The following is a 14,523-nucleotide window of genomic DNA, read 5'->3' as shown; positions in this document are numbered from 1 at the left end:
AAAAAAAAATGCAGGTAACATGCTGATGACAAGTTTCAGATCAGTTTACATTTTGTTTAAATTCTAAAACATTTACAAATATTTGAATAAAAAAATACACGTCAGTGTTAATCTTCCGTTGATTTTCTGTGTCGAGTGAATTTCCTGTGTCCTCGTTTCAGTGACAGTTTGACGTTTGAGTCAAACAGTGTCATCGCTCAGGTGCAACTCTGGGTTTTCAGTGTTATGAAGGCGACCTGCTTCTTACTTTGGTACATCTTCATGGTAACCTACGCTGCAGACCTTACCTGCTCGTGTTTCTGTTTCTGTAGTTTTATCTTCTGTTAGTTGCACTGCTTGTCCACGTTTCTGATTGGTCAGATCTAGATTGGAAAGACCCTGGTTTGACGTATCAAGTTCATAACAGCTTTCGGGTGACTACTTATTCTGAATGCTGATCTTGGGGTGGATGAAGCCAGTATTTTGGGTATTTTGAACTTGCTTTGTAGTACTGGCCCCAAGCTTACATGGCATACGTCCCGATTCACTCCTGAATCCAGCTGACAGTCAGGAGACTCTTTTACTGTGCTGTGGAAACCATTTGTGCAGGGATGTAGGAGCTGATTTCTGTTGGAGACGGTGAGAGGAGGTGAGATTGATGGCTTTCTGTCGCCTGAGAGGAAGGATACAGCTCGAGGCTCTCGGATGAAACTGTTAATTTAAAAAAGCAAAGAAAAGAGGCTTCAGATTGTTTGAAAACAGTGTTTGTGTTGGGACATTTATGAGGATCAGGCTACAAAGACATCTGAGAGTCTATTATCTTTGGGTTCTTTTCTGTGAAGGTGTAGAAGGTAAAAAAGAGTTGCTGATATCAGTCAATTGATGTACACATGATAAGAAGTAAATAATGAAACATCTCTGATGGACTAGCTAACCACCCTGTTGGCTTATGCGCTGTAGCCAGCCTTGCTCTATGCACCATGTAATGGGTAAATGTCAGCTTTTGGCTTTGTGCAGTCGTCTGCTTTCATGGTCTCCTCTCAGCTGCTCCTTTTAGGGGTTTCTACAGCAGATCATATGCCTCCATCTCACCTCTAGCACCCTCCTCTGTCACACCAACCCTCTGCACGTCCTCCTTCGCTACATCCATGAACCTTCTTTGTGCTCTTTGTCTTTTCCTCCTCCCTGGCAGCTCCATCTTCAACATCTAATCAGCGTCTAATCTTGTCCATCCTGCTCACTCCCAATGAAAATCTTAACACCAGCTCGGCCTCCTGTTATTTTGTCAAAACCATCTTCTCCAAAGCATTAGCATCACCCCTTCGATTTCCAGCTTCAAACTCGTGAGCCTGTCTGACACTCTTCACATAATCTTCCTTCAGGATCACCCCTAATCCATTTTTCTTCCTGTCTACAGCACGGTAGAACATCTTGAATCCACCTCCAATACTCATGGCCTTGGTTTGCTTCCACCTGAGGCCTGTACTATGAAGCCAGATTTTGGCTTATCCAGATAACTTCAGGGTTAACCCAAGGGATTAATAAAGTTTCATCTAATCTAATCTTATGCCGTGAACCTTACCTGGACCACCTGACCAACCAAATCTCCCAAAAATAGCATCACTATCCCTGGAATCAGGCAGATCTCCATGCATGAACAAGTTCATGGAGCATCAGTAATAATGAATATATAAATATAGATTTTTACATGCAACTTTATTCCTGTCGGCGCTAAACAATTTTACAACAATTTTATTTTTTCAAGACCTCATATCAAATTTCCACTAAGGTTGAATTCTATTTTTATATTTAGTCTTTACTCTCAAGCTGTAAACGGCACCCAGTCTCCAGCTGAAGGAATAAAACTCAAACTGTCAGGAGCCGGTTATGTTTTGAGTTTCAGTTTCACATTTTTACTGATGCTTTTATTCGCAGCATGTTTTATTCTGCTGGATGAATAAGTTTTAAATGTTCGGCGTGTTAAGCCGTGCCTTATTAAACCCACCGAATGAAGTGCAAACTGCATCACATTGTGACGGGAATGAGAAAGGTATCAAATGGTGATTAAAGATCTATAAACATAGATACGACTGTTATTAAAAGGATCAGATGAATGCTGCAGAAAATTGATAATCTGGTGATTTATAGCACAAAGCACTAAAATCAGTCTTAATTCCAGTGAATCATTTTTTGTGGAGGTCATGATTTGTAAAACGCCCCTTTCAGTTTGCTCAGACCCTGCCGACATCACCCCTTTCATATGAACCCTTGATCAACTCGTGGGACCGTTTCTCCTGATTGTCAGTGAATCCAGGTGACAGAAAGAGCTCTGGTCTCCTGCAATATATCCAACTTTCCTGTCAACATCATATCATCAATCTCTATCCCTTTATCAGTCCCTACATTTACATGCTGTTTACATCTTTGTACCTGGTGCAGGTGAGTGTGGTTGCATGTTTAGAGAGTCTTCCTGTAAAGGTGCGTCTTCCTGCTCCTCAGGGTCTGTGGTCAGAATCTGCCCGAAACAAAAATCAATGATTTAGGTTTTAAAACTAGATGCTCTGAACAGACTGAGCTCTGGTCAGTCCCAGTACCTGTCTGACAGCAGTGAGGCTGGTCAGGCTGCTGCTGTCTGCGATGACCATGGCTTGTGAGAGCAAACTGGACGGGTGGTACTGGGGCGAATCCGATTTGCTGTACACTGGAACGACAAACAGATGAATGAATCTTTACTCGGGGATGACATGTTGAGCTCTAGTCTTCATGTTACTGCAGTCTTACTGTGACATGGCAGCTGTGCCATGGTTGCCATGAACGGACTGGCAGCCATGTGACTCTGAAGCTGCTGTGGTATTGGCGGCTGAGGAGAGGCGTGAAGCTGCTGCTGGAATGAGATGGGCTGCAAGGTTGTGAAACCGCCTCCCATGTTGTTTATGACAGGCACCGTCTGAGGTTGCGTGGAGGCTAAACCTGTGAAACAGCATTGATGTTGGTCTGAGAATTTTTCCTCTTATTACAAAATGGGAAATAAAGGGAACCAATGTTACCAATGAGAAGGGAGGACTCCCCCAGACTCATGACGCTGGGCACTGAGGCCATGATGAGGCTCTGTGAGGATGCAGGTGAGGCAGACAGACTGTGCAGGGAGGTTAGAGTGCTTACTGGGGGTAGTGGCCCACCGCTGGACACCTGAAACCAGAGGATGGCATGTTTAGGGCAGCTGGTAATTTAGCATATTGAACCACGAGGGATCCGGACACGAGCTCTCACCAGCTTGGGGTTATGGGTCTCGAGGAGTGTGTGGCTTGGCTCCAGTTGGACTGGACTCACCATGAGATGCCCCACTCTCTCCCCTCCGCTGCCTCTGGCTGAGCTCACAGTGTCGCATGGGATGTGCTGGCCGTATTTCACACCTGGGGAAACAACAATCATCCAGTCAGTCCCAGAACATTTATAAGGTTCGTGGTTTACACACATCACAGCTGACTTTGGTCGATTGCTCCAAGTCTAAATAGAATAAAGGTAAATATGAGCATCCAGCAGCACAACCAGTAGAGTCATGTCTCTAAGCCATTCTGATTTCCCTCTCAAATTTCCATACATGAGGATGGGTTATTACCGTGCTCGGGACTGGGTGGAAGGTTGGCGTTGGAGGATGAGGCAGTCTGACTGCCGAAAGGCGTGTCGAGGGCCAGTTTGTGACGAAAAGCCTCCTCTTTCCGACGGTTAGCGAACCAGTTGTACACTCGGACTTCAGTGACCAGGTTAGAGCCGAGGCCAGCAAGCTGGGAGGGAGACACGCCCCTCTGGAGGCATTCTGCCCTGAAAGAGGAAATCAGACTCTCTTTATTACAATCTTTATTACAAGTGTTAATTGTTATGAATCTATAGAAATGTATGATCAGATGCCAAGAATTTAGATCAATCATGTTAAAGTTCTCACATATAGTTTGGGTCTGGATAAGTGTCACAGCAACCCTATAAAAACAAGATAAATGAACACAAAATCAAAATCCCGTCTCACCTGTTACACTCCTCCACCAGCCCCTCTCTTTCCTCCTTGCTCGGGTTCTTCTGTCGTTCGTAGGCGTGGAAGAGGATCTGCAGGGATGCTGGACCCCACTTGAACCTGTTCCTCCGTCCTTTCTTGGTGTCCTCCCCTTGCTCCTTCACAGTTGCAAGGCCATGTTTGGCATTGGTAAATTCTACATTTAAAAAGTTAGCATGGTTTTTGTTGTTGTTTTTAAACACCTCACATTTTTCTTTTATTTTTGCACTCTTGGAGCTCCAGCACGGCTTGTGTACTCACGCTGGCTGATCTCGCACTGCTTCTTGACATACCAGGTGTACAGAGAAGCTCTTTTTTGGTTCTTCATGGGCGTGCCTTTGTTGAGGTGCTGGGAGAGGTGAGACTGGTTGAGTCCCGTGGACTCCACCACCTCCCGCTGAGGTAGGTTATGCTGCTGCATGTAGCTTTTTACCATTTTTGCAACATGCCAGGGATCCCCACTGTCAGACAGACAGACACCTGAGCTTATAAACTGCCCACCTTATAGTTTTGTGCATTTTTATTTAGTGGACTTTCCTTAACAGATACCAGTATATGTAGAAGTGCTAACCAGGCAGTTTGTCACATCAGTAGGGATGTAAAATATGACCACACAAAGAGAGGTTTGTTGACAAAGAGAGATAAGAGAGAGCACGGGGGAACAAAGTCCAGCCCTTTCAGATCACTGGAATGGAAAACATGTAAAAGATTTATGAAGCCTAATTTAACACTTCCTAATTATCAAGTTGAAAACGTCATTAAAGACACACCAAATTATTTTGAAAGTCTCAAACAGCTTCCAAACATTTTGGTAAAGGTATCGGCAAAAATTAGTAGTTTTTTTTTTTTTTAAACAATCCTATTTAGAGCGAGCTTTCCCCCCACTTTTTTAAACATTTAATGTTTATGACAGAATGTCCAATGTTTATATGTCTGTGTTCCATATTTTCAGGATCAGGCCTTAAAACGGAACGGACAAAAATCACTCATGCGTTGCGCAAACACAGTCTCACATGACTAGCTCTGCTCTATTAATCTTCACCTCAGGCTCTTGGCTTATTTATTAAGAAATGGTCAGGGAATAATGATGAGGGTGGGTAATTAGTAACTAGCAAAGGAGGAACCCTCTTTATATTCGCCCAAGAGCCAGACTGCAGAGAGAGAGTCAGAGAAGCATGGCAAGGAGGGAGGATTTGGTAAAGACATGGGGACAGAGTGTAAGAAGACAATAGGAATAGTGGTGTTAACAGGTAAATGCGTAAAGTATTGCTTCGACTCTCAAGTGTGTGGTTTTGACACACGGGAGGTAACACAAAGACGAGGAGAATCAGAAGCGGTGGCAAGGATGTTGTCAATTTTCAGAATTTATCCGACCGGGTCCTACTGGAAAAGCTGCTGAGTGAGAATAGCAGTTACCGAGACATTAGGATGATTGTCGCTGTTGCCATTAAGCTTCCAGAGAAGTGCCAGGATCTACTTACTGCAGTAGGTGCTCGACTTCAGTCCTCAGTTTGGACGCCTCCTCTGGAGGGAGCTTCTCCAGTTCTCGGTATATAGGTGGCGGGAAATCCATTTCTCCCTCCTCTGAGCTCTCTCCATCCCCCCTTTCTCCCTTCTCGTTGCCAGCACTTGCCCTGTTTCGTTCCAGTTCCCCCATGGCTTGGATCAGAACCTCCCGGGACAGTCCAGATTCCAGCAGGGCCCAGATCAGCTGCTCCTGCAGGGCCGTCAAACGACTCGGCCCTGCTTTGGCTGCCTCAGCCCTCTCCTCTACCTCCATTAGTCTTATGTCTTACCTCACTACTGCCTCGCAAACAAACACTGCTCTCATGTGCACTACCACGCTCAAACGACAGCCACACAGCCAGTGCCAGGCCCCATTATTTTATATCTGCAGTCCCTCTTCAGCTCATGAGAAAGTAAACTTTCATTTTCCTTTGCTGAATCCTCCCGATGTGTCCAGAGCTGTCCGGTTTTAGCTTTTCACTTGTTGTTTTTGCTTTCAAAGGTCAATTTTCTTTTAATCTAACCTTCCTCCTATTCACCCCCTCCTCCTTACGTGCGCCCTGCGAACTTTGTCCCTTCTCCCTCAGTCCTCAGCAGGGACCAAAGTTCATCTTAAAAACAATAAATAAAAATGAGGGGTGTTGCACTGGCAGAGTCCACAGTCTACTTCTCAGAGCAGAAAACTGATAAGACAGTGGGGGGAAAACATGACTTGGAAAGTTGGGAGCTTTTTACGTATAGCTTTTTCTCACACGGAAAGGACATTTTAGAAAAATAGTTTTGGGCTTTTTTCTTTCTTATTTTTCATTCTTATTTTTTCTTATTCCATACATTTTATTTGTTAATGCATATGTAAAATATAAAGAAATAAATAAGTCAATAATACACGGAGGAGCAGGAGATCAGCTAAGCAGGAGCAAAGTTTGATTTGTCTTTTCTGCCAGGAGAGGGCGCTGCTGTGTTATCTTTACATTAGACTTTCAGGAAGTTGCTTCATGTTAGGGGCCTCGGTGGAGTGTTTTCTGTCATGAACATGAGTTCAAGACAAGAAAGGACAAAGAATAAGAAAGGAATAAGTTGGCACATCAGTTTCCTAAAACATTTCCACATTTACTGAGAGAGTGCTTTAAGGTCGACCTGTAACACTGTGCTCCCCCCCCTTTTTTTAAATCAATGTGCACAAGTTAAACACTTTGGACATCATCGACTACTTGTGACTATTTCACAAATTAAACTTTAAAAAAAGGAGCAAGATTTTCTCTTTCTTTTTCCTTGTTTGAAATACATGTGCTTATTTCTAATCTGATTCCAGCAGCACATCCCAGAAAGAGCTAAGAAAAGTGCAACAAGAAATTGGACAAGTGTAATGCAAAAAGGCCCAGACGCCTGTTTTAATATCTTACATTTAATTATGTTAGTTAGCAAAATTTCCAAAGAGCACCCCAGTGATGAATCTTGTAGAAGTAAATATGGGAAGGGGTTTAGACCACGTGTATTTTATTCCGTGTTTTAACTATGTAATAATCCAACTTACTTTAAACTCTTCAGTGAAATTGGGAAAAATCTCTGCATTCTTTGTGCATAAGGACAAAAACTGATGTCGAGTGTCTGTGATTAAAATAGACATAATTATGTAGTGAAAAATCACTGCATGGGCTCAGAAACACTTCTGAAAACCACCACCAGTGAACACAGTCATCATGCATCCACAAATAAAAGTTCAACTCTGCCATGCATCTAAAAACAAGACCCAGAAACACTGCTGCCTTCTCTGGGCCTTACTGCTTTTAAGACAGCCTCAAGTGAAGTGGAAAACTTTCCTGTGGGCTGTGAAATTCAAAACTGAGGAGAGAGACCACCTGGTGTGTTTTCAGCGCGCAGTTCAGTACAGGGAGCGCATGACTGCACATGGCATGAGGTAACCAAGAGCACCTGTGAGGGCACCATTAATGCTGAACGATGTATACAAATCTACAGCTTTTAGAGCATCAACTGCTGCCATCGTGATTATTTTAGCACGACAGTGCAACCCTGCACATCTGCAGGGTGCTGCTAAACCAGGCTGCTTGCATATTTGGCACATTATGAAATGAAACAAAGAAAACGTGCACGTCAGCTGCAAAGCTGAAATTCTATGCAAAGCATGCAAAACATTTTTTTTAAAATACAGCAGTAGGCCTATGCAAATTCTGCATTTTGCATTTCTGATATAAATATAATCTTATTGATTTTTGACTATAGATCTGATTCTTTATTGAGTCCCTTATTAATTCTTGATCAGTTTTCTTTGTGGAAATTATAGATGGACAAAGGCTTGGAAATCACTGCTGAGTTTGACATCTGTGCGTTGATAAAGAAATTTATATGCTTGGAGAAATATGATTCCGGTATACTGGACAACTTGAAAGTGGTTCACCATTCCCATCTCTAATGTTTAAACTTTAAACTGTTCGGCTGTTGAATTCGAATAATATTATTGTTTCCATAGATTTGGCTTCCCCCTGTCTCTCCCGCTCTCTCCCTCTCTTTTTTTTAATCCACCCTCTTGTTTTTTGACAACATAAGTTGGCAGGAAGACTAAGTTGGAACTGAACTGGAAAGGAAAGAGGGCAAACTGAATGGGAGAAAACCTTTGAGAGTTAATGTAGTCTTTTATCTTTCCTCTTTTCTCTTTACACTGTAAAATGCTCACTTTCTCTGCCTGGATCACCTAATACTATTCTCAGGTTCGGCCTATCAGCACCTTTTTGTGTTGAGCTCCTGTTACCCCACCCCACCCTTGGGAAGATGGCATTATACTGTATTTGGAAGGGTAACAGAGCTGCCTCTATCTCCCTGAGACATGCCAGTGACCTGTAATTAAGTCCCATTGTACTATTCAGAGGAAACTCCTCACCAAAACGGACAGAGGGCAGTTGTGTGTGGATTTCCAGCAGCTCAGATACCGCTGTGACTAATACCCCACCACACAAGCTGGGTTTATCAAAAAGGAACACATGCAGCACACATTAGAGCTTGCATTTTCCCTCTCTGGAGAACTCAAAGCTATGTTGATTGGTAATGAGATACAATCCACGCTGTCCATCTCTCATTAGTGAGCCATTGCTCGCTAGCTCTCTCTCTCCCCCTCGGTTTCTGTTTCTGCCTCTGCCTAGCGTTAGCCCCCACCCACCACCAACCCCACCATTCAACCCCATTGATCATGCATGCAGAAATTTAACACACCCCTTAATTCCTGTCCAAATAGCCCCTGTCCCACTTCCAGAGCTTCATCTGTTCATCTGCAGAGGGTAGAGTAGGCCTGTTTGCAGGCAGGACACTGACTGCAGCACTCAATGAGGATAAACTGTGCTGGAGAGGACAATCGCAAACCTAAATCAGTGTCTGTGTAACATAGGATGTGTGCTGGGTTGTGCGCTCTGGGCTCGAAGTGTTTCTATAAGGCATGGAAACACTGTGGAGGCATGATCTGGAGGCTGTGTTTTTACTTGTTTTAAAGCAGTTTGGTAGAAACCAACAGAGACCATGCTAGCAGAAACCACCTAGAAACTTTGCTTCAAACCATAACGAAAACATGGGACCGCATGCATGTATACCTACTGCGAGTCAAAGCTGACATTGTCTTTGTTTGAATTGCTCAGGCTATTGATTGGCCTTAACATTACCAGGTCACATGTTGAGTCAGTGTTGAGAAGATTAGCCAGAGCTGGCTTTGGTACTAATTAAATACTTAAACCCCAGCACTGAATGAGCACACAGCACACAAACCTCCTGTTATACCCCGTTGCATAAGCCAGTTTACAGCCTGGAAGGTGCATCAAGATAGACGAACACATTTTTAACTCTACCTGCAAATAAGGACACTGACACACATCACATTTCCACAGACATATTTGAATCCACAGTTATTAGATGAAGCAAGAACAGGAATACTGTATGGTATTGATTGTATTAATAGCACACAAAGTTAATTTCCTGAAGACAAAAGTATGTACATGTGTTGTGGAACTGATGACATGACTCACAGTGTTCTGGGAGACTTTATTTTAGTCTCTCACCTCTCATATCTGATGTTTGGACCTTTTTAGAACCACACTAAACCAGACTGAGAACAGCAGATAAGTTCCTGTGTCTGTAAACTGGAAATTTCGACAAGTCAGTCAAACTTAGCCAGACTGTGACAGGAAGTTGAAACTCTTCCTTCATAATAAAGGGTTAACACTCACAAAAAAGCAGGAAGACTAAAGGTCTGCAGTCTAAAACACTTGGTTTACTCTGGTTTGACGGTAACATAACATGGTTGGAGTGTGATACTCCTAAATGAGTGTCTTTATTACTTATTCTGTTATTTCCAAAATACACATCTAGTCTCCAACTATGGTGGTAAATAATTCTGATGCATGAAATTACAGTGCAGTGAAAAAGTATTTGCACCCTTCCTGATTTCTTAGCTTTTTGCATATTTGTCACATTTAAATGTTTCAGATCGTCAAACTAATTAGACAAAGATTATACGAGTAAAAACAAAATGCAGTTTTTAAATTATGATTTCATTTATTAAGGGGAAAAGTTATGCATGGGCCTGTTTGAAAAGGTAATTACCCCCTAAACCTAATAACTGGTTGTGCCACCCTTGGCAGCAAGAACTGCAATCAAGCATTTCTGATAACTGACAATGAGTCTTTCACATTGCTGTGGATGAATTTTGGCCCACTCCTCTTTGCAGAATTGTTTCAACTGAACCACATTAGAGGGTTTTCAAACATGAGCCGCATATTTTCTTCACTTTATTGATTCATCCAAAGTTTATTTTGGGTCATTGTCCTGCTCCATAACCCAAATACACTTCAGCGTCAGGGCACGAACTGACAGCCAGATGTTCTTCCTCGGGACTTTCTGGTAGAGAGCAGAATTCATGGTAACTTCAATTAGTGATCCAGGTGCTGAATCAGCAAAGCAGCCTCAGACCATCACACTACCACCCCCATGATTGGCTGCTCCTATGATCTTTTTCTGAAATGCTGTGTAAGTTTTACAACACATGTAACTGGACTAAAACCTTCCAAAAAGTTCACCTTTTGAGTCATCAATTCACAGAATATTTTCTTCATGCAGCAGGTCTGACAATAATAAGAGCTCGTGAAACTGAACTCGGTAGTTAATCACAGTTAATTTAGCATTTAGTTTTTCACACAGGACCAGGTAGGTTTGGATCACTTTTTTCCTGTAAGAAATGACATCATCATTTAAAAACTGAATTTTCTATTCATTTCATCAAATATTAAAATTTGTTTTATGATCTGAAACATTTAAGTGCAACAAATATGCAAAAAAAGTCATAAAGGGTGGACGAATACTTTTTCACTACACTGTATTCCAAAATATGAATGTAAGAATTTTTTTAGCACACGCAGTCAGAGTGCAGATTACCTATTACTAAAACACTAATCATGGCTCTGTTAATCAATTTATAGTATTAAAAGGGCAATTTCTTTATTTCCATGGGGCTGTAATTGGCTACCTGGTGACAGAGAAAAATTGCGCTAGTTGGATACAATCAGGGGTTATACGGGTAGGGAATATGAGTGTAAGCTATTCTTATTAATCACCGACCAGTCCTATTAATAATAATACTTAAAAAAAAAACATTTTGCAATATTAAACTACATGCATACATTTTCCTTTTCTAGCCATGCTGTAATTTTAGCGGCTTTGATATTCTCCTCGAGGCAGCAAGCTTAATTGAGGTGCTTATCTGTATAGGCCAACCTCTTATTAAATGGTATTAAGTAAAAATAGACATGTAGATTATTTAAGCAGAATAACAGAAACAAAATGAAGTCTCCCTGTGAGTTCCTGGCTTATTCCTTCCCCTACCTTTTCATCCAGCCACACCACCTGCTCCATTTGACTGACAGAAGTGGTGCTTGAACTGCAGAGTGGCTTCTGGAGGAACTGGGGCCCCTTTCGATCTGAAACACGTGCGCAACCATTTGCTGATCTTTCAGGGACAAACAGCAAACTGCTTTAATGAAAAGGCACAGTTGTGGGCAATGGGGCTTTAAGGTAAGCTTTCTTTTTTTGTGGGTGTGTCAGAAGTGTTACCCCTATCAGGAGCAACCCGTATAGCGATAAACCCCACTATCTTTAAAAAGTCAGTGCAGATGGTGAATCAGTGGCCATAGATGCAACACTTTCCTCAGTGCACCAGAGTCTCTATTAAACACATTTTTCAACTTTTGTCTGGGATCCCAGTTGATTTATTGCAAGCTGCTACATTTTTATATAATCTACAACTACAATCAGTCTAGACCAGGGGTGTGAAATAAGCCAGAATCATCCTCTAGGTGGTCAAACGTGAGATGTATAGAATAATTTTAAAATATCGGATGCCATTTTTGCCCCAAAAAATGCTCTCCTGTTCTTGATGTGCTGATGCGATGCATGCATTGCTGCATTTAAGGGACTGACCACATGAAAATACAAGCACAGGTGTAATTTTCAAAAAGTGGGTTTAATTTGACCAAAATGTCCAAAAAAACAAAACACTGAAAGTAAGCGTTACTCAAAAACACTAGTGAACAAAAAACACTAACTCATCAAACTAATCTTCATTGTTTACTAAAATTCATTTAAATGTTTAGCAAAAAGTTTTGTTTTTTAGTTTGTTGTCCAAAAACCCCTCAACTTATTAAGGAACATTGTACATGCATTCAAATTATTGTGCATTTAAACAGTTCTAATATATAATTATTATACTATATAAAATATGTTACTGTCATGTACATAACAAGATAAAATAACATGATATTTACAATCCCCATATATCATTCTCTATTTGTTGTCAATACAAACAAAGGCAGTAAGAAACAGTTTTAAATACCTGTACACAGCATTATTATCACTTTGACTTTATTATTCTATTGACCTTGAAGGAGAGGTCAGAAGTCAAATGTAATATGATATTTTAAATCTTTGTGCAGTACTTTCTATATGTTGACAGTACACACAGTAAGTTATGAGGCTTTTTGTCAGCTTTGAGTTGGCCGTGAACACTAAATTTGAATAAATTGTTAACATGACCCCACTCTAGACCCCTACAATTTTTATCAGAAATCATTCCAAACTTTTCAAGCTATCCTGTTTCAGACAGAATGATACGCATGCATGCAAATGCTAACCTCTTTGGTGGAGGTAATGAGAACTTCATGCCGTTACAGCAGATGGTTCAGTCCATGTGGGTGGCCTTTGCATTTCAACCATTTCCACCCTGTGCCTCCTCTTTGCTCAGACCAGCAAGGACTGTACTAGCTGACACATAACTCAAAAAGCTAGGGAAAAAATTAATAATCAGTCCAGGACACGTTGGAGAGATTATAACTCTCGGCTGGCCTGGGAACTCCTTGTTGTTCCCCCAGACAAGCTGGAGGAGGTGGCTGGGGAGAGGGAGGTCTGGGCTTCTCTCCTTGGGCTGCTGCCCCCGGGACCCGGCCCCGGATAAGCAGAAGAAGATGGATGGATGGAAAAATGATTAATTATTCATGCAACTTCTATAAATCAGAGTCAAAACAGTGTAAACCAAACGTGTTCCATCATTTTGAATGCAGTGTAGTATGATACAGTGTAATGAGAGAAATGAACCAAATTAACTCAATCAAAGAAACATTTTTTTTTGCTGTGTAAATGACTGCTAATTAACTTAACTATGGGACTTATAATATAATATAATAGTCTATAATGATCTGTTAATGGCATCTGATGCAGGGAATTATTCTGTGATCATTTTGCTTGATCTTAGCGCTGCCTATGACACCATCGACCACAAAATCCTACTTAACAGGCTCAAGGTTTTGGCTCTGCCCTAGACTGGTTTTCTTCCTATTTATCAGACAGGACCTTTTCTGTTAGGACTGACAGGTTCACCCCTGACATTGCTGCCCTGACCTGTGGGGTCCCACAGAGTTCAGTTTTAGGTCCATTATTATTTTCTTTTTATATGCTTCCTTTAGCTGGTATCATTCAATCTTTTAGCGACCTGTCTTATCATTTTTATGCTGATGACATTCAGCTCCATATGTCCTTTAAGCCTCATCAGCAGGATAGGCTGTCCACCCTAGTCCAGTGCTTAACCGAGGTTTCTGATTGGCTTTCAAGCAACTACCTCGTTCTAAATACTAACAAGACCGAGACCATGATCATAGCTCCTCCTGAGCTCCATTCTAAAATTAGTCAGGTCCATCTGTCAAGCCAAATATTCGAAATCTTGGAGTAATATTTGATTCTTCTCTGGGTTTTGACTCTCATGTAAAATCTTTGTCCTGTTACTATCATTTAAGAAACATCTCTAAACTGCGACATATGGTTTCTTCAGCTGAACTGGAAAAACTCATTCATGCATTTCTGTCATCACGCTTAGATTACTGTAATTCCCTGTTTACTAGTTTGGATAAATCATCTCTCTCTCGCCTCCAGACAATACAAAACGCAGCAGCCAGACTACTAACTCGCTCTACCAAGCGTGTTCACATCACTCCCATCTTATATTCTTTACATTGGCTCCCAATAGAGTTTAGAATTCGCTTTAAAATTCTTGTTTTAACATACAGAGCACTAAATGGCTCCAGATTATTTATCCAAGCTTTTTATAAAATACACTGCTGCTCGTCATCTCCGCTCACAGACTCAGAGTGTGTTGGTTCCCGTACACGACTGAAGACAAAAGGGGACAGAGCCTTTCAGTCTGTTGCACCAAGGCTGTGGAACAGTTTACCACAATTACGTTTGCTTGACTCTGTGGATTCTTTTAAAAAGCAGTTAAAAACTTTTCTGTTCAAACAAGCCTTTTGTTGATCTACAGATTTTATATTTTTTACATTATTTACATTTGATCTTTTACATTGTGTATAATGTCTGTTGACACCATAACACCATAATTCCCTCCACACTCACCACCAAGCTGGAGCATCTGGGACTCAGCTCATCTATGTGTC

The 14,523-nt window shown here is 41.5% G+C and overlaps 1 protein-coding gene across 1 annotated transcript; it reads right to left on the bottom strand.

The window, feature by feature from the left end:
* Positions 1 to 559: 559 nt before the first annotated feature.
* hnf1a (HNF1 homeobox a) lies at positions 560 to 5,807 on the bottom strand. Its single transcript, XM_005733544.1, has 10 exons — positions 5,509 to 5,807; positions 4,289 to 4,488; positions 4,004 to 4,184; positions 3,599 to 3,801; positions 3,250 to 3,392; positions 3,027 to 3,168; positions 2,761 to 2,949; positions 2,574 to 2,680; positions 2,410 to 2,494; positions 560 to 690 (listed from the first exon to the last, which is right to left on the bottom strand). The coding sequence occupies exons 1-10, from the start codon at positions 5,805 to 5,807 to the stop codon at positions 560 to 562; spliced, it is 1,680 nt and encodes a 559-aa protein (XP_005733601.1).
* Positions 5,808 to 14,523: the final 8,716 nt, after the last annotated feature.

The sequence above is a fragment of the Pundamilia nyererei genome, unplaced genomic scaffold (assembly GCF_000239375.1).
Source record: "Pundamilia nyererei isolate P.nyererei 1_Seehausen unplaced genomic scaffold, PunNye1.0 scaffold00053, whole genome shotgun sequence".
NCBI classification, from domain to species: domain Eukaryota; kingdom Metazoa; phylum Chordata; class Actinopteri; order Cichliformes; family Cichlidae; genus Pundamilia; species Pundamilia nyererei.
The sequence above is the reverse complement of the archived record's forward strand: the minus strand, read 5'-3'. Positions and strand labels throughout refer to the sequence as shown.